The sequence below is a fragment of the Haplochromis burtoni genome, unplaced genomic scaffold, assembly GCF_018398535.1.
Source record: "Haplochromis burtoni strain Fernald_Lab_line unplaced genomic scaffold, NCSU_Asbu1 Contig_630, whole genome shotgun sequence".
Taxonomy (NCBI): domain Eukaryota; kingdom Metazoa; phylum Chordata; class Actinopteri; order Cichliformes; family Cichlidae; genus Haplochromis; species Haplochromis burtoni.
In genome coordinates, this window is record NW_024582991.1 from 182763 (window position 1) to 202530 (window position 19768).

Here is a 19768-nt window from a genome sequence, read left to right on the forward strand (position 1 = left end):
GGCAACCTTCCGATTACAAGGCGAACTCCACACTCTTGAGCCACGATCGCCCTGCACTTCCTCCACTTCCCTACCATTAATTCATTAATGTTGAATTCTCTCGCAGCTGCTCTATTCCCATGTTGTTGCAGTATATTAAAAACTAACCTTGTATTGTGGATGAAAAATCTCAGTTGTTCTCCTGACTGAAGTTTGGCCCGTGTATAGTATCCATTAAGCAGTGCGGCTTACCAAAGTTGTACTAAAACATTTTTTAACAGATTTCTGCACGCCTAAATTGGTTCAAGGTCAGTAAGCACAACCAGAATTCATACATAAGGCACACTTGACTTTTGAGAAAATTAAAGGATTTTAAGTGCGCCTTATAGTGTTGAAAATACATTATACAGAAGAATATATCGTGATATATATCGTTACCGCACGTGCTTCAAATTATACTGCGATATAGATTTTAGGCCATATCGCCCAGCCCTAGAGCTGCTGTTACAGTGTTTGCTACAAGAACACACAAACACACAGAGCTCCAATGAGCTCACTGTTAATCTGTAAATGTGACATTTCTGCATTATGCGTTTGTATTATTTCATCTCTGGGCTTCCGGTTTCTTTCATTTAAGTAACATATTTAAATTGTAAACTGTTTTTCCTTTTTCCAGCTGAACTAGAGACAATTACTCACACATTTATGTTATTGTGCTTCTTCCTGTAAAGCTCTGTTTACTGGCTTAGATTTTAAAATAGACTTTTTTTTTGTACTTACTTATAGAGCCCTAAACGGACAATGGACAGATCTCAGCTTCTTACTAAACACACTGCGGCTCGATGACAGGCTCAGGATGTGTTGGTTGTTCCTCATGACAGACTCGTACCTCTCACATCTACGTTTATCTGACTCTACAAGCAGCTGACAGCTTGTTCATTAACCAGACTTACTGTTGAGAATCTTAATGATAGTAAATGTTTTTAATGATCTTTTCTGTGTCACAACTTTATTTTGAATTGCTATCACCTGTATTTTAATTTTCTATTACACTTATATTGTGATTATTCTTTGTGACCTCATGTCTGTGAACATTGCTTTATTTCCTTCCTTCCTTCCTCCCTTCAGGCATTTCTGATGATGCCCAGCTCTACTGAGAATTTAATAAAAAATAAAAAAAGCATAAAGCAGCTCTGGTACTTACATCATCTACATATATTTGAAGGAAAATGAATAAAAGAATAGAATAAATCTTTGCAAAAATGACTGAATATTATACTACTGTATGATTTATGAATGATTTAAATTGTTCTACTTCAGGGTTTTTCCTGAATATGAAAAAATTGATTTTGTCCTTCCATCAAACGGAAAATCACCAGAACTGTGGAAAAAAATATTTTTAAGCAGGGTTTAATTTACTTTAGCTTAAAAATGTTGTTATGAATACTTGTGAGACGGCAAAAATAACAGGAAAATACACAGATTAATGTCATACGCCGAACTACAGATGTGCTTTGAAAAAACATGAAAACTGAAGGTGGTCTGCTGTTGTGACACACTGAGACAACTGGGGATAAAACCTCTGAGCTGCTCACCATCATCTTGTTGTCTTTAAAAGCTCCTTCATAGTACAGGCCAAACTGGGTGACCACCACTCCGGTGCCCTGCCGCTGGTGGTCCTGCCACATGCCCATGTACTTCTCTCCTCTGGAAAGCAAATAGACAGCAGCCTATTTATCCCTTCATATGTGTAATATCAGAAAGCTGCCAGTAAATTTATAGGCAAAAGAACTGTCTGAGTGTGGGAATGAGCGTACTTGGTGATATCGTCAAAGACTCCATAGCCGGTCTTCTTGTCCTGCAGCCACTGACCAATGAAGACGCTGGGGGACGAGGTGTTCAGCTTGCCACTGCGCAGCATGCCGTGACCGTGCCGCACGCCCTCCTGAAAGGACCCGTCATAAACTTCACCGCTGGCATACCTGCAGTCAGATAGAGGAGGGGTGCTCTCTTACAACACAGCTGTTTCATCTATGACTGAACCTCAATCTCTTCTTTTATTGAGAAATTTCACTGCTAAAATGCTTCCTATGTCGTCTCTGATTTTAAGGAAAGCAAGCAAGAAGAACTTCTTTTATCAGGTGACAACATTTGCTAATGAGAAATCTCCCTCAAAACTGTTATAAGTATGTTTAAATACGGTTGCTGATAGTTAGCTCATCTTCATAAGAAAGAAAGCACACACAGGGTCAAATATATATACTGCACCTCGACCAGACACTTTTTGTAGCAATCAACATTTCATTGTTTGGTTCCTTGGCATGGATCCGGCTTTTAAGCATTGTCCACAAATTTTCATGGGTTGGGGCTTTGGGAGCACCATTCCAGAAGCTTAATGCTAGCATGCTTTATCCATTTAATAAAACCAGGTTTGATGTGTGTTTGGGATCATTGTCCTGTTGGAATACCAACTGTGTCCAAGTTTCAACAGTCTAGCTGATGATTTGAGATGGAGTTGAAGAATTTGGAGGTATTCCTTCTTCATTATTCCTTCCCCTTTGTGCAATATACCAGTACCACTGATACCAGTAATACTGGCAGCAATACAGCCCCAGAGCATGATGATATTCCCACCATGTTTGACAGCTGGGACAGTGCTCTTAGGTTTGAAAGCCTCACCTTTACTCCTCCAAACATGCGTCTTGTCATTGTGGTCAAAAAGTTAAATCTTTGTGTCGTCTGACCATAAAACTTTTCTCTAGAAGGCATTTGGCTCGTTAATGTGGGCATTTTCTTTTTTGATCAACACCCTCTCAGTCCATGGTGATGTTCTTCGCTGTGGACAGTGATGCTGGTGACTTCCACATTGTTTTGAGAATTGGTCAAACTAATGAGGCAAACATATAGAGAAACTACCAGTTGTAGTCAATCATAATCACTAATGAGAAGTTAATAGGTCTTAGCCTTATTTGGTTAAAGCATTGTAAGTGAATTCATGTACATACAGTGGGGCAAAAAAGTATTTAGTCAGCCACCGATTGTGCAAGTTCCCCCACCTAAAATGATGACAGAGGTCAGTAATTTGCACCAGAGGTACACTTCAACTGTGAGAGACAGAATGTGAAAAAAAAAAAATCCATGAATCCACATGGTAGGATTTGTAAAGAATTTATTCGTAAATCAGGGTGGAAAATAAGTATTTGGTCAATAACAAAAATACAACTCAATACTTTGTAACATAACCTTTGTTGGCAATAACAGAGGTCAAACGTTTACTATAGGTCTTTACCAGGTTTGCACACACAGTAGCTGGTATTTTGGCCCATTCCTCCATGCAGATCTTCTCGAGAGCAGTGATGTTTTGGGGCTGTCGCCGAGCAACACGGACTTTCAACTCCCGCCACAGATTTTCTATGGGGTTGAGGTCTGGAGACTGGCTAGGCCACTCCAGGACTTTCAAATGCTTCTTACGGAGCCACTCCTTTGTTGCCCGGGCGGTCATTGACCAGGTCCCCCCGTGTGATTCTGGGATCTTTGCTCACCGTTCTCATGATCATTTTGACCCCACGGGATGAGATCTTGCGTGGAGCCCCAGATCGAGGGAGATTATCAGTGGTCTTGGATGTCTTCCATTTTCTGATGATTGCTCCCACAGTTGATTTTTGCACACCAAGCTGCTTGCCTATTGTAGATTCACTCTTCCCAGTCTGGTGCAGGTCTACAATACTTTTCCTGGTGTCCTTCGAAAGCTCTTTGGTCTTGGCCATGGCGGAGTTTGGAGTCTGACTGTTTGAGGCTGTGGACAGGTGTCTTTTATACAGATGATGAGTTCAAACAGGTGCCATTCATACAGGTAACGAGTGGGGGACAAAAAAGCTTCTTACAGAAGACGTTACAGGTCTGTGAGAGCCAGAGATTTTCCTTGTTTGAGGTGACCAAATGCTTATTTTCCACCCTGATTTACGAATAAATTCTTTACAAATCCTACCATGTGGATTCATGGATTTTTTTTTCACATTCTGTCTCTCACAGTTGAAGTGTACCTCTGGTGCAAATTACTGACCTCTGTCATCATTTTAAGTGGGGGAACTTGCACAATCGGTGGCTGACTAAATACTTTTTTGCCCCACTGTACTTGAGCATGTATGTATACGTTAGACCGTGTGTGGATTAGAAATCCAAAATGAACTCAGAATTGTGCATTAAATCTAGCCAAACATCATCGTAATCATAATAATAGTAATTATAATAAAGGGCATGCTGCTGAAAATAATACATAATACATGCTGCTCACCTGTATGTCCCCAGGCCGTGCATCTTGCCATCCTTCCAGTAACCTTGATAGTGGTCGTTCTTGTTCAGCGTCTTATTGGGGGCCACAAACTCACCAAAGCTGCATAAACAAAAGGTGATAAATCACGCTCTCAGGCTTACACACCCACACACAAATTGAACAATTACCATAAACAACTAGGAGATTTTAGGCTCCAGCACTCACCCATCTTCTAGTCCATTCTTGAATGCCCCAGTATATATTCTCCCATCACACCATTTCAAAACACCTCTGGGAAAACAAACAAACAACACTTTCCAATTTCTCAACATATAAGTAAAATTATCTAAGTGTAAATGCAACAGTGTGAACATCCAACCTGCCGTTGGGCTTTCCAGACAGCCAGCGACCCTCATATGTCGCATCCTTCAGTCGCCCTTCCTTATAAAACGTGTACGAAGCTGTTCTGGAGATGGGAGGCTCCAACTTCTGCACTGAGCTGCCTGACGCCACGTCCTGTCCCTTTCCGCTCAGGGCCTGGTCCACCGCCTGGTTGATGGAGCGAAGCCACTTGATCTAAGAATGAACAAACAGCCCAGTTCAGAAATAGAAATTGAGTTTTTAAAAAGGTAAACATCAGCTTTTAAACAGTTACCTTCTCCATGGGAGACGAGGCGAGGAGGGTGAGCGTCTCCTCAGGAGTGATCACCTTTAACCCATACCTACACGCACAGATACCCTTTGTTTTACCACGATATAAAAACTACACAGATGCAACAGTGAGGAAAGATCAAGACATGGATATTTACAAGTTATGACAAAACAACCCTACTTCTCCCCTAAATTAAATCTCAGTAAACACTTTCCATATTATGCTCCAAGCCACTAGTTTCAAATCTTAGTGAATAATTCATGAGGTTCATTTTGTAAACTATGGTTCCTATTATGGTATAAAAGCATGATAAAGAAGAATATGCTTTATGATGAACATGCAATGCCCCTCTGTTTCTCAGTCAGATCCAGCCCTCACTGCTGATGATGAGTTACCAAGGGGTCCCTGAGCAAAATGTAAACATTCAAGTATTTCCCAGGAACAATGGAATAGTATCTCTGCTTCATGTGCCCGTGCAATTATAGTTGCATAAATATAATACAGTGCTGTGCAAAAGTCTTGAAGTCTTTTGTTCTGTTCTCTGTCAACATGATCCCAGACTGCTTCAATAATGTTGAGGTCCGGGCTCTGGGGAGGCCGATCCATGACTGATAGAGTTCCACTGTGTGTTTTTATTTCCAGGTATGCTTTTACTTTATTGGAAGTGTGTTTGGGGTCATTGTCATGTTGAAAAATTAAACTGTTGCCAATCAAATGCTTTCCAGATGGTATTGCAGGTGGGTCAAAGTCTGACGGTACTTTTTGAGTTCGTAATTCATTAATTAACAAAATCTCCAACACCACTGACTGAAGTGCAGGTCCAAACCATGACAGAGCCTCTACTGTATTTTACAGACACTTACTGTTGTACCTCTCTGCTAACCTGCTCCCTGCATACTGACGATAATCTGAATCCCAAAATGTCAAATCTGTATTCATCACTCCATCAGACCTGTTATCACTGCTTTTCAATCCAGTTCTTATGTAAGGCTCTTTAAAGAGAAAGTTAAAAACTAAGTATGATCCTTTTCTTTTTTAAATGTAAATAAGAGTGGAGACTTGGTCATGGTTTGTGGATGACTAGGAGAGTTCAGGCTGTGTTGAAGAATAAAGGTGGTCACACCAAATATTGACTTTCAAGCTCATTACAATTGTCCAAAATCTGTTTTTGCCTATTTTATTTCCATTTATTTTCAGTGCACCCATTTCCTATTTTCTTAGCAACATAGTTTCCTGGCTCAAAACTTCTGCAAAGAACTGTAAATATAATTACAAAGATAAGGCTTGTGTAATAATGACTCCAAAAGCTCCCTGTGAAATTCCTTCAATTATCATAGAAAAGCTGCAAACTTACAGGCCCGTGTCCTCCTCTGGGATTGGCTCCACCCACAGCGTGGCCAAAGGGAAGATGTGATGGGTGGAGAACTGGGGGAGAAAAAATGATGTCGGGAGGATAACAAGATAAAATGGAAAAGAGAGACAAGAAGAGAAGGCATCAAAGAGAATATAACCACTGACGGTGAGTGAGAGAGACAGCGACATGAACCCAACCACTACGAATGAGCACATCAGGTGATCGACAGACTTCACCAACGACCGGGACGCTTAAAAGAGAACAAGCAAACTGGGAACGACAACAAGTCCACATTTTTATATCTGTAAACCACTGCTTGCTTTAAACACCATTATTATTATTTTTACCCTTTGCTTATTGTTATTGTCATTTTTTAATGACCGCCACTACAGTAACTCTGTTTCAGACTGTACTGGTAACATCAGGCATCATAATCCCGCTTTTTATGAGAATACGATGATTATAAGGCTACAATTCTACTTCTGGATCCACTGTTATGAGAATAACAGCAGAGAGAGTTTATTCTTTTTAAAGAATAGTAAAAATCAACTATCTGTATTTCAGGCTTGCATAAAAACATGTTTAAGCTTAAAATAGAAACCCAAGATTAAACATAAGACTAAAGCAGTCGTTCTCACGTCTTTAAAGAGGAAGTTAATCCTTTTTCTTTTGGCTTCTCACTCGGGTCTTCTGCTTTCAGACACCACTTTGACCGTCCTGCTAACACCTGCTGCTGAAGGCGTTAAAAATGGTCAAACTTGTTTGTGCATTTCTGGCTTTTTAAAACACTGACAAGATGAGGATGATTCAAGAGAGGCGCCAGTCAGAGAGCGAGGAGGGGAATCGAGATGCACACAACAATCACATTAGAGATGATGAAGAGGAATAAAGAAGAATATTAAACAGAATGAAAAAAGGAAAACAAGCAAGGAGAGGGGAAAGGAAACTGCTGTGGAGAAGTGAACCAGGAACTGTTGGTTTTTTAACACTTTAAATGGAAACGGATTTGTGCTTTCAGCCAACAGCAGAAACCAAGCCTTTACCGGGAAAGGAGAACTTAACATGAAAGATTTTAGACTCCAATGTGTCAGAGCAGATTTAAAAGAGCCTTGGTTACTGTCTGTTCATCTTTCCAAGCAGAATCCCACAGGTGGGGAGCAGGCGAAGGGCAGAGGAGTGGACGGAGGCTGGGCATTAGTGGACATATTCATGTAGTTTATGTAGCAATGCACCCGCAGGTTCTGATATTGTCTCAACGAGTGTGAAACACGAGGCAAACCACTGTAAACACATGTGCGTTTCAAAAGGTTCTTTCAATTTTTTAGTACAAAATTTCCTCCTTTGTCTTTCCGTGCATGCACGTAAATGTTTGTAAGCAGAGAGAACATAGCTGCCTTCCACTGAGCTCATGCAACCAACTTTATGCAACCAACCCCCCCAAAAGAAAAAAAAAGAAAAAAGAAATGATTTGCTATTCACATTATTACTCACATTAGAATATAGAAAATATATCAAATGTTTGAACTAATTTGAAGTCATTTGACTGTTTCATGAAAAATATTAGTTCATTTTGAGTTTGATGGCAGCAACAAGTCTCAAGAAAGGTGGGACGGAAACAAAAGGCTGAAAAAGTAAGTGGTACTTAAAAAAAAAAAACTAAAATTAAATTTAAAAAACAGCTGGAGGAATATTTTGCTTTTTAATTAGGTTAATTGGCAGACTGGGTAAGAAGAGAGCATCTTAGAAAAGACAGCACCTCAGAAGTTAAAGTGGGGAGAGTTTCACCAATCTGCCAAAGAAATGCTTGTCTGAATTGTGAAATAATTTCAGAACAATGCTCCTCAATGTAAAATTGCAGATACTATGACCATCAGGATATTCAGAGAATCTGGAAATTCTGGAGAAATCTCTGTGCGCAATGAACAGGGCGGAAGAAGAAGAAAAAACAAACAAAAAAAACAAAAAAAAAACAAAATCAGTATTACCCAAATTATTCAGTCTGCTTTTTAAACGGTTGTAAAGTGTTGGAACTTATTCATATGCTTAAAAAATATTTTATAACTATTGGTATAATCATTTTATATATAATCAGTATAATTATCTCATTGTTTCCTGTAAAAACCTGACTTCTTACCCCCTATCCTAGCGTACCTTTAAGCATTTGTAGGTAAATATCATTAAATTGTAATTTCAAGTAAAATACAGCAAAATATCTTTTAATTACAGTTGAATTAAACCCTCAGTTGCAGGTCGTTTACAAAGTATTACTGATATTTGTTGTAGCACAGGTGCATCGCTAACATAAACTCATTCAGATATTTGGGGGGGGGGTCCACCTTAGTAAGTGTGTCCAACAGGACCACATGTTGTCACACAGGGTCCCCCCACAAGAAAAACGAAAAACCCCAAAGCGTGCGTGCATGCGCGCGCACGCACGCACGCACGCACGCACACACACAACAAGGAGGAGGAGGTGGGAGACAGGGTGAGTTGGGTCGCTATGCTGAGTTTTGCTGCTGGCCGCATACTTACAAGATTTTTACAAGGCGCCACGCCCTGACAGCACGGAGGCAAGCACACACAAACGCTTGAAACACACCAGGTTACAGTGTCTGAAATATGATGGCTTCATAAAGGTGAAAGAGGTGAAGAAGTGACGGGAGCGTTCAGTGTGAGCGCGTGTGTCTGTGTGGGTCTAACCTGTGCGTGGACCAAAACATCGTTGAACAGGATGAACCAGTTGACGGAGAACCTGCCGGCATTCTGCAGGGTCAGACCTTTGTTGCTGCTCTCGCAGATCAGCCGCCGGTAAGGCTTCCGCAGAGAGTCCTGACGACAAACAAGGATGCCAATCGGCATTATGGAGCGTCACATAACACCTTGGGACTGAACGTGGAAGGCTTGGTGCGAGCAATGATACAGAAGATGAGGACAGAGAGTTTACCGTCATTTTTCCAGGAAAGATCTTCCAGAAGTGAACAGTGTAGTCGGCCTCTTTCCTTTTTCGCTTCAGTTGCAAGACCGAAGCTTCAAACTTGGAGCAGCTGTCCTGAAGCTTCTGATACTCAGTGGAACACTAAAAAACCCCAAAAACAAACAAACAAAAAAAAGTAGTTAATTTAGGCCAAAAATCTAAAACCTATATAAGATAAGGATTATTTCAAAAAAACAAAAAAAAACAAACCCATCTTTATATATTTTGTAAGTATACAAATAATTTCCTGTATTCCAGTATTTATTAAGGAGGAAATATGAAAGTTACTATAAAACAAGGAGATTAAACTGTGTAGAAATGACAACACAAGATGAAACATGATGTTAGTAAAAAGAGGAAATAACAGAATACAAACTTTGAGGTCACATGCGCTGCTGCTCGAGTTTCTTCCACCTACCACTTCGAAGCAGGTGGCCAGTTTGAGCAGCAGCCGGCTGTATTCGTGAAGGTGGCGTGCAGGGAGGTAGAAGAGCACCACCAGGAGGTCGGCTGTGGTGAGGTTCTCCTCGCCGCACTCTGACAGCTTCTGGAGCAGCTCCGGACCTTTCCCAAACAAGTCTCTACGAGAAAATCACCACCGATTTATCATAAAGGATTTACTTTTTAATTTTTCTTTTCTTAAACATGTGGAGTTAATGTAGAAATTGTTTGTGTGCACTCACATGGATGGTTTGGTCAGAGCCTGGAAGCCTCCCATCACCTGGAAGTTTCCGACGGCGCTGCAGTAACTTCATACACACAAAAGCTAAAAGCGTTAAGGACTTAAACTCTCAAATGTTTCAAGTTGTGTTTTGTTTTTGGACACGTACTCGTTGTAACAGTCGAGGAAAATACTGGTGTGCTCCAAGATGAGAAGGCTTTTGACCTCACGACAACGCCGCAAGCTAGCAGTGAGGCTGGTGGCGTGCTGCCCAGTCAGGTGACACAGACGGCCAAACATGTTCGCCAGTGTCTGCAGGAGGCCGAAGATGACCTGCCCGAGGGCCGAGCTCAGAGACTCTAGAGAAGGATGGGATAGGAAAAGAAGAAAATCAAGGCTGCTGAAAACTTTTTTAAACTTTGGGAAAACCTTCGTCTTCCTGATGTGTCCTTCTTACCCAGCTCCAGCAGAGGGCGTAAGATCTGAGACTTGATGTTACACAGCTTGCAGTAAAACCTCCTCTCAGCTGACGCGAGCTCGTGGAGGCTGGCGATGAAGCCCATCACATTCCTGTCAGAGAGTGCCACGCACCGCCGCCCACCCGCGAACACACTGCTCACATAACCAAGCTGGGAAAAACACAAGAAACGCACATTCACACTCGTACCAACACACAACCTGAAGCTAAGTGCTGAGCTAAAAGCAAGAACCTGTAGCATTAAACTACGTACATTCATGCAGAAGGGCAGCAGAACAGGCTGCTGGGTGTAGCCCCCCGCCTGCTCCTCCTCTTCCTCCTCTCCTCCTCCCTGCTGATGCAGCTCCTTCTCATTACCCCCCTCCTCCTCGCCCTCCTTCACCTGCTGCCCGCTGTAGTAAATGATGGGCTGGATGCAGTCTCCGTCTGCGAGCAGGAGTGTGTGCCTCTCTCCCGCGCTAACGTCCCACACTCGGATCCCTTCTGACAGCTGGATGAGGAAAGCAGATGTTGAAAGACACCAACTTACACGATTGATGTGCATGAACGGGAAAAGAGTGGTGGTCTCCTCACCTTGGCGAGGCGGGGGACGGTGCTCGGTGACTCCATGTGTCCCAGCTGGCCAGAGCTGTTACTGCCCCATGAAAACACCTGGAAGGTATAAAGTACACACACATACAAGAGTGAGGTCTCTGAATGAAAACACAAAATATGTATGGGCTTTTACTTGCTTTGACAGGGTTAATGTCACTGCTCTGTGCCAACAGCAGGTTTATTTTCATGCTTATTTCTGGATCCTGATTGGTCACTGTGGCGTCAGGGTTATTGATATATATCCACTTCTTAGTTTTGCATGATCAAGACATTGCTGATCTATGCTTTTGTCCTTTTAATGTCAAAACAAAAACAAAAAAACCTGTTGATGTAGAACTGCTCATCCTTTTAAAATATAGTTTCTACTTCGATTCAATGACCAACCTGAGACTGAGCCGTCAGAGCGAGGGAATGGTGAGCGCCGGCCGCCACCCGCACCACCTCCTTGTTGTTCAGACTCTTGATGCAGAGCGGCTGCAGTCTGCAAAGACACACAACACACTGCTGGTCAGAGGGCAGCCATTTATATCAGAGTTAATGACATGCTATGTAAACACAGATGTGAGTTTACTGTCAAAACAACAGCAAACAAAAAATGTCCAGCCTAAAAATTTTGTATCAGAGGACAACTGATATTTTTGAGACAGATATTTGGTGATCAAACAACTGGATATATCAGCCGATATTTTCTGTTAAACAAATACATTTGCTAGGTTTAGATATGAGTTTTGATTACCATAACTTGACAACATAGTTTAAAAACATTTTTTCTTTTCATTGTCACAAGCACTGGATTATTCATTTGGCACGACTCCTCAGATCAGCTGCTTGTTGTTTGTGTGCAAAGTGTCCACTAAAGGGCAAACTATGCAACATCAAACCCGTTTCTTTATTTACCTTTTTACTTTAATTTATTGGAAACGGCCAAAACTGACATATCGGCGAATAGCTAATATTGGCTGATATATTGGATAGGCTCTAATCTGTACTCATGTGTGTTTACCGAAGGCTGGTCAATGAGTTTTTATTTTCAAAGTTAACAATGTAAATCGGTGTTAAACCCCCAAAATAATAATGATAAAGACTGGTGGTGAAGTGGCTTGATTTTTTTTTTTTTTTTTTTTATATGACCTTGAACATTTGCCTTTATGGTCCAGACATCCTGTTATTACTGTGACAGGTGTGTCCAACCTGGCCAGGTTGTCTCCGTGTCCCAGCTGTCCATGCTCGCCGTGGCCCCAGCTCCACACCTCTGTCTGCAGGGTGGGCAGCACCTCGTGGTCCTCGGGGATGGCCCCTCCCAGCGGGGTGAGGGCGACCGCTCGCATTTTGGGACGACCGGCTTTCCTTAGCAGTCGCGGTGACACTGCAGGAGTCAAAAACAGAGAGGTCTGTCCACTGCACAGACATTTAAACAGCTTCAGTATTTTCCTCTGTTATTTTTCAGTTCTTAATATTCTAATTACTAGCTTCCGGCTGAATGAAAAAGTTATAGCTGAATTTTTTACGAGATAATCAGTTTAGGGTGTAAAGTTCAGACAAACAAACAGGAGTTTAAAAAGAAAGGCAAGCCTGCACAGAGACACATCAGCCACTAAAATCATGACAAACACTATGGAAGCCCTGAGATCCAAAAATCCAGACAGTCAACTTTCACAATCAAACTTTTTTCCTGTCCCGAGTCAAAAGGTTATTGTAGGTTACTTCTTGTATGTGTGAGGCAAGAAGTGCATCACTCCCCTGCTTCAAAACTTCTCAAGAAGGTTAGCAACATTAGCAACATGTGCAGCATTTAAGCATGTGCAGCATGCTCTGGGACATTAAAGGCTACTAGGACAAAACTGGAAAGAACACAAGCCTTTACCACAAATATCAGTCATGTAAATGTGAGCATGGTGAGATGGTGGTGAGAGCGTTGTGTAACTTAAACTGAACAAAAACAAAGAACGTGCAGACATACAGGAAGTGCGGAAGAAGGTGGTGTTCTTTGCGATCTCCAGACCGGGTGATCCAAATCAGCTGGTTGTTAGCCACATAAGAACGTCACAGTACACATTAGTGTGGCCGTGCCAATTGTGGAACAAAGCAGCTAGTCAGCTTAGTCTTTGGTGGAAACGGGATCAAATATCAGGATATCCAGACAGCAGCCACTCTTTATGAATGCAAATTCGCCAAATATCATTATCAGTTGACAGTTGATGGTTTCAACAATGCATATGGACCCAAGCAAACCCTCCATTAAGGCTGCAGATAGGCTGTTTACCTCCATGCGTCCAATGCAAAACCTTCTCCACTCTGGAGACCCACATCTTTGTCTTCTTCATTTTAATCTTCTTTCCTATACGGATCGCCACAGTGACTGCCTACATCTGACTCCATTTCTAACATCCTCCTCTGTCAAGCCAACCCTCTGCATGTCTTCCTTCTCTAAATCTGTGAATAGTCTCTGAGGTCTTCCTGTTTTTCTCAGGTTCAAATCATCTCAGCCTCTCCAACTTTTTCTAAAGCGCTGAACCTGAGCTGTCCCTGTGATGTACTCCTTGCTAATCCGTCCATCCTGGTGACTCCCAGTGAAAATTTGAACACCTTTAACCTCGTGTCTTTTTGTTAGTGACACCGTCTCCATACCTACATCATAGCAGGTCTCACTACCATCTCGTAAATCTTCTCTTTCACTCTTGTCGCTATCCTTCTGTCACAAATCAATCCTGACACTCATCTCTACCTGCTCTACCCTGCTTGCGCTCTAATTCACCATTCTTTCTCGAAGGCCTAAAGATAATCACCTACACTGCCCAAACTCTCTTGATTTGGTTGTTGGCATATAGCACGTGTAAAATGTCTGTGTGAACTCGTCTGGCAGGTTTTAGGGTTTCCTCATCAAACATTATCTATCAGGTCTTTAAAAACCGACATTCATAAGATGTCAGCTTATAAACCGATGATGAAATCTATAGCCAACCGTGTCAGGCTCTCCCAGTGAGGAAAGAAAGATATGATGACAGACAAACAGGCAGAGGGAAAGTCCATCCATCTAATTCCCACTCTGGGTCACTCAGAAGCAAAGGGCTTTCCCATAATGCACCAAACACCTTTCTCTCTAAATCACACCTAAAACCCTCATTCTGCTCTATTAAATCTGCTAAATCCTTTTGTTCTTGCTGCCGTTTTCTAGAACAGTGAAACACGCTGACAGGAGGAGGTGATCATTTTAACATGAAGCATTTACAACCCAAGCAGCATTTTGCTTTTGTTACTTTTAGAACTAAAATATAAAAATAAAAATATTTTTATTAATTTTAATTATTAATTTTATTATTTATTAATTTTATTATTCATTAAAATATTTTTTTATATTTTCCCCAATGAAAACATTGATGTCTATGTGAGTTTTTCAGTAGTGTGTGTGTGTGCTTGGATACATCTGTTAATAATTAATAAGTGGTGCAGTGACCTTTGACTCTTATACAAGTCACACACATTAAACAGATGACTTGACTTTCTCATTTTTTAAAGTGCTCTTGCGCAACAGTTCTCCAGGCTTTCTGAGGGCCCTTCAAAGGTTTTGTTTTGCTGCTTTTTCAATCCTTTTCATTGCAGTCCTTGTCCCTGACCATTTTCAGAGGAATGTTTTTTGTTTGTTCAGCCACTTAACACTGACCTATGAATCATTCAAGTATAAAGAAGGCTCTTAAGTCAAGGGATGAACCAGTGCTGCATCTACACATAACAGACAACTCAAGATCCAACTTAAATTTTTTGTATCTTTAGGCACTTTGTTACTGTATGTTGCTATTTCTTTAATTAAATCTATGAAAAATCTGAAAGATAACAGTCTGATAGAAAACATTTTTTTGGCACAAAGAAGGGATTTCCTAAAAATCCTGGCTTGTTGTGAAGTGGGGGTCTAATAAGGATCTACAGTAAATTAAAATTATATGAAAGTCATGTTGTTAGGAAACATTAGGAAAAATTCCATTAAAGACTTGACACAGGACCTGAGAGATGCATCTACTGTTCACTAAAGCTTCAAAAGAAATGGTCTCGGTATACTAGTAAGTGCATTTGCATATACACAAGAATACTCCTAAAAACGTTGAACAAAACAAGTCATCTGTATCTTTACAATCAATCAGGCCTGGTTCATGTAAAAAACACAAAACGTGCACTTCACAGATATTTAAAGGCAATCAGAGATGGAGTGGCTGGAGGTGACATTGTGCTGAATATGACAGAAACATCACATGGGCACGAAGCATGCCGCAACACTGAGCTCACAAGTTCAATAATGAAGCCTGAAGCGTGCACAGACTGCCATCGACCTGCACGAGCGCAAGGCATACTTACGCAGCAGGCCATAGGAGGAGGATAAGAGGTGAACAGCGTATCTACCCTGTGAGAGCAGCCCTGGCAGCGAGAGGCGGCGTCGCAGACCCTCTGCCTCCTCTTCACGGATGTCCCCTGTGCTGGAGCTCTTCTTCCCCTGCATGGAGTCCTCCTGGCGGACACGCTCAGCAGAGTTATCGACCACTCCAGGGGATCCTCCTGACCGCGAGGCCCCTGAGGGGAGGTAGAAGTTCATCATCTTTTTCAGGGACAGGGCCTCGTAGGTGGAGGCCACTCGCCCGCCCACTGCAGAGGCGCAGGAGGCAACCAGGTTGTTGAGTGCCGAGGTGGGGGTGGAGGACATCAGTCCTCCAGTTGAGGGCTGGAAGAGAAGTGAAAGATGGTCAAAAGTTTAAAGATGTTTGGGTGGAAAATGGAAAATAAAAAGTTGTAGCTTTTTGTGACTTTTCAAATACATTTTTGAGTGAAAGCCGTCATTAGATTTTAGAGAGTGGTGGTCTCCCATCCTGATGCTTTTGTTCTGGCATTCAAACGGCTTCAAACTACACTGGCAGCATTTTAGAATCCATAAACAAATACTGTCAAAAATTACGCAGTTATCGTAGCCACAAGCTAAATAAAACAACTAGCCTAATGGTCAGCTTTTGAACTTTCCAGTTATCCTTGAACATATCGTGTGTGACGCATCGTTTCTTATTTTAACTAGAATCCATACAAATCAAAACCATGATGTGGTGATAAGCGGTGCGTCTGACTTTTCCCCACACACCTGAAAGTTTCTTCTATGTTTTCTGGAAGCTTGTTTCTGTCACTGATTTATCATCTCAAAATGTTTACATTTTAGTCAACAGAAAGTGGAAACAAGCTTCCACCATGTTTTATACAGTCTACAGGTGAAATTGACTATGGCTGCTCAAAAAACCTTTGTATGCATTGGTGACAACTACTTTTTTTACGCTCATTAATCACACAAATGCCACTTTTGCTGTTTTCTTTTTTTTTTTTGAAAATGACCACATAACTCTAAAACATCACGAAAGGCATTCCTCAGTTATTTCTACTTCTAAAAGCAGTTGCTCCGGACTTCAAATTACAGTGAACAAGCAAATATTTAACAAAAAGCATCCAGAAACAGTTTGAGAAGTTTAAGATTACGTTGTCAACACAGCCCCATGACCTGCTGGAGTCTGCTCCGAAACCATAGCTGTTGCTTCCTATATTGGAACAGAGGAAGTCTGAAGCAAAACTGTGGCAGCAACTTTTCTGTGTTCCAGCAGGAAGTTCCTCCACTGATGTTTCAGACCCACCCGTTTGCTGACTTGAAGCTTAAACTCATCTGCTCCATGTTTATAAAAGGGGGAGGTAAACCTTTAAGCTGAAGTCACTCCAGCAATCGTGGCGTCTGATTTTTCACATACTATTGCATTAAAGGATAAAAGCAGTGACCAAGCCTCCTCAGTTATTTTGGTTGATATAGATCTCACGGTTATCTAACAAGACATTTCAAAATCTACTTCAAATAGATTTAAGTAGCAGAGTTAGTGAATCAAAAAAAACAAAACAACAAATGCTTGCTTTTTCCCTCTACTGTCACGCTGCTCACCAGCAGAGCGTTCAGCCCTCCGCTTGCCTGTGTGTTCGTCTGTGTGTTGTCGGACAGCTTCTTCAGGTAGTCCTTCACGGCCTGCTCGTCTGGATATGGTGAGCTCTTGGCCCCGGCAACAGCATCACTCTCAGCTCCAGATAGAGCCGAGGTGTCTGAGTCTGAGACCTGGAGCATGCCATTAACCAAAGATGCTTCCCCTTCCTCAGAGGCATGAGGTTGGGAGGGGACAGAGGTGGGGTCAGCAACTGTAGGCACTGCCGGGGACTCTGACTTTGAGGTGTAGGAGGGGAGGACAGGCTCTGATGGGGATGTTTTGAGACCTGTGGTTGGGTTGGGAGCCTCCAGCTTGCCGTCATCCTCGGTCAGCTCCACGCCAAGCGGGCAGTAGTGGCTGTCAGAGATGATGACGTGGTCCTCTTTGTCTGTCATGGTGTAGAGCAGTTCGTTACACCTCCCACATTTGTCCACATGAGGCCGGTGGCCATCGTGAGACCCCAGGCAGCGCACCAGAGCGAGGCTGTGAGATGCCCCGCAGGCCACCTGTAAAACATACCGACCTGCCAGGTGCTCCACCTTCTGAGGCTTCCACACAGGGAAGACGGCGGCATTGAGGCCCAGCTGGCAACCGCTGCCCCATGCCCACACCTCACGCTGCACCGACAGAGCCAGGGTGTGCTTCTCCCCACAAGCCAGCTCCAGCACAGGCACCGTCTGCAGGGGGACAGTGACAGTGTCCAAGTCCTGCAGGGCGACAGGAGTCGGGTTGGGAACAGTGCTAAGGCCCGACAAGCCGCACTGTCCCGCACTGTTCTCCCCCCACATGTGGATGCCGCCATCCTCCGTCACTGCCCCACTGTGAAAGCTTCCGGCTGCGACTGTGACCACCCGCTGCCCACTGAGCGCGCTCTCCAGGGTCGGTTTGGCTGGCTCTGGCACTTGACTCTGCTTCCACGGCAACTCGCCGAAGCTGTACACCTGTCCCCCTGAAGAAGATGTAACAACAGACAATCAGTGTGGGTTAACTTTGATTTATCCAAAAACATCAGAATAAAGATTTAGAAATCACAACATAAAAGCATGACTTCTGATCAATACAAACAGTAAAGACAGAATGAATTCATGAAGATGTGCTTAAGTATCGACTATGACTCTGTGACAAGTCATAAACATGTCCCTCCAAAAGAAAAAGAAGTTTCACCTTCCACCAGGAGAACGCCATGCTGCGAACCCAGAGCGACCTGGAGGACCGGCCGGGGGAGGAGCAGCCTCTCTGGGGTGATGCTGTAAGAGTAGCCCTTCCAAGAGTGGAGCAGTCCTCGCTCGCCGCCGCTGCCATCGTCCCAAGAGCTGGGGGAAAGAAATTGTAGAGATTAGCAAGAGTGAATTAGAAAGGAAGTCTAAGGATCCTTCCCAAGGAAAGGTAGGGAACTGGGTACTGTATTCTGTATTCTGTATTTAGGACCTCATCTAACAAAACTGAGGAAAAACATGACAGAGAATCAGAGGTGCGTGGGTGGCTGATAAAGCAGAGCAGAGGCAGACAAATCGCCTCAGTAGGCGTTTGATCCCCACGCCCCTCACTTCTCCTGAACAACAGATGTTTTGTCAGTGAAAGCAGAAGTGAGCACAACAACTCCATCCTTAGGCAATGTCACATGGTGATCACAGGCAGCCAGCTGAGTGGCATAATCCTGCAGAGAACTAGGAGGGGGATGACTCTGGGTAGACCTACCTCTTACTCTGGGTTTCCATCAGTGGGGTTGATACTACTCTATCAGCATGTCAGATTCAGGACTCCTCCTATTCCTCCTCCTGCTGCCGCCGCTGCTGCTAATTGAGGTTCTGAAAGCAAAAGTACAAACAGTCAAACATTATCAGTCCAGCCACCTCGCAGCCACAGTGACTGAACTATGGGGGAATATCCAGAAGGAAACCCCTGAAACACAAGCCAGCAGACTGGGATGTCACAATAAAAGTGCTAAGGGCACATTTTTATGTATTTAACCCCTTAAAACTCCTCAGGCATCTGTTATTAGCCGCCGGTAGATAACATTAGCTGATTAGCCACAGAGCTAGTTGAAACCACAGGTGTCGCTGCTCTGTTTTCTGGATTTTAAAAATACATTTATTAAAGATACATTTCCTCACCAGCCGGCCGTCTGCGCTGCTCCTCGAGGTGTTCACGTAAAGAGGTCGCTGACACACGCGGTAGTGAGCGTGTTTAGACGCTGTCTGCTGCTCATTTCTGTAATGTTGACACGCTGAAGATCGTCCAACTGTCAGGAGGTCCCACTCCTCCGCGGGAGCGAGCCGGAACGAAGAGAGCGCGCCTTAAAGGGACAGCACACATATTTTTATAGGACGTGTTGTTGGTATCACAAGTTGGAAGATTTCAGCTTTTGGTGAGAGGAGTTGCATCAGATCGTATTATCTGCCATATTAGCAGGGTTTCATAGGCGGGAAAGTGTCAGGGCATCAGTAGAAAGTTCACAGATTAAAATGTAACACATTGGACGAACATAGTCAGGCAGACATGTTTATTATATCCAAAAAACTAACAGTAAATACAGCACTGTGCAAAAATGAGCCACTTCTCACATCAGTGTATTTTTCTTGGAAAATGGGAAATAGCAATAAAGCTTAATTGAAACGTGCAGACTCTTAGGCAGCTTTGTTGCATTTCTTTAAGTAGTCTCCAGGAATAGTTCTCCAGGCTTCTCGAAGGACATTCAAAGATCTTCTTTGGATGTTTCTGCCTTTTGTTCTGTTCTCTGTCAACATGATCCCACACTGCTTCAATAATGTTGAAGTCTGGGTTCTGGGGAGGCCAGTCCGTGACTGATTGAGTCA

The 19768-nt window shown here is 42.9% G+C and overlaps 1 protein-coding gene across 9 annotated transcripts in view; it reads right to left on the reverse strand.

Moving 5' to 3' along the window:
• Positions 1-19223, reverse strand: part of als2b (alsin Rho guanine nucleotide exchange factor ALS2 b) — a 35642-nt gene extending 16419 nt beyond the window's left edge. The window contains exons 1-23 of one of the 9 annotated variants that reach the window (XM_042214927.1): positions 19067-19223; positions 18651-18760; positions 18117-18265; positions 16943-17901; positions 15313-15673; positions 12097-12331; positions 11350-11446; positions 10945-11022; positions 10625-10861; positions 10351-10522; positions 10063-10252; positions 9916-9981; positions 9609-9813; positions 9203-9334; positions 8959-9087; positions 8791-8814; positions 6259-6329; positions 4908-4974; positions 4632-4828; positions 4478-4543; positions 4274-4372; positions 1797-1961; positions 1575-1686 (exon numbers count right to left, since the gene is read on the reverse strand). In XM_042214927.1, the coding sequence (XP_042070861.1) occupies positions 1575-1686; positions 1797-1961; positions 4274-4372; positions 4478-4543; positions 4632-4828; positions 4908-4974; positions 6259-6329; positions 8791-8814; positions 8959-9087; positions 9203-9334; positions 9609-9813; positions 9916-9981; positions 10063-10252; positions 10351-10522; positions 10625-10861; positions 10945-11022; positions 11350-11446; positions 12097-12331; positions 15313-15673; positions 16943-17901; positions 18117-18265; positions 18651-18670 (3831 nt within the window). In that variant the 5' untranslated portion in view covers positions 18671-18760; positions 19067-19223. Of the gene's footprint in view, positions 1-1574; positions 1687-1796; positions 1962-4273; positions 4373-4477; positions 4544-4631; positions 4829-4907; positions 4975-6258; positions 6330-8790; positions 8815-8958; positions 9088-9202; positions 9335-9608; positions 9814-9915; positions 9982-10062; positions 10253-10350; positions 10523-10624; positions 10862-10944; positions 11023-11349; positions 11447-12096; positions 12332-15312; positions 15674-16915; positions 17902-18116; positions 18266-18650; positions 18761-19066 lie in introns of all 9 variants that reach the window. The other 8 variants (XM_005949210.2, XM_005949206.2, XM_042214929.1 and 5 more) reach the window with 8 other exon arrangements.
• Between the last annotated feature and the right edge of the window lie 545 nt (positions 19224-19768).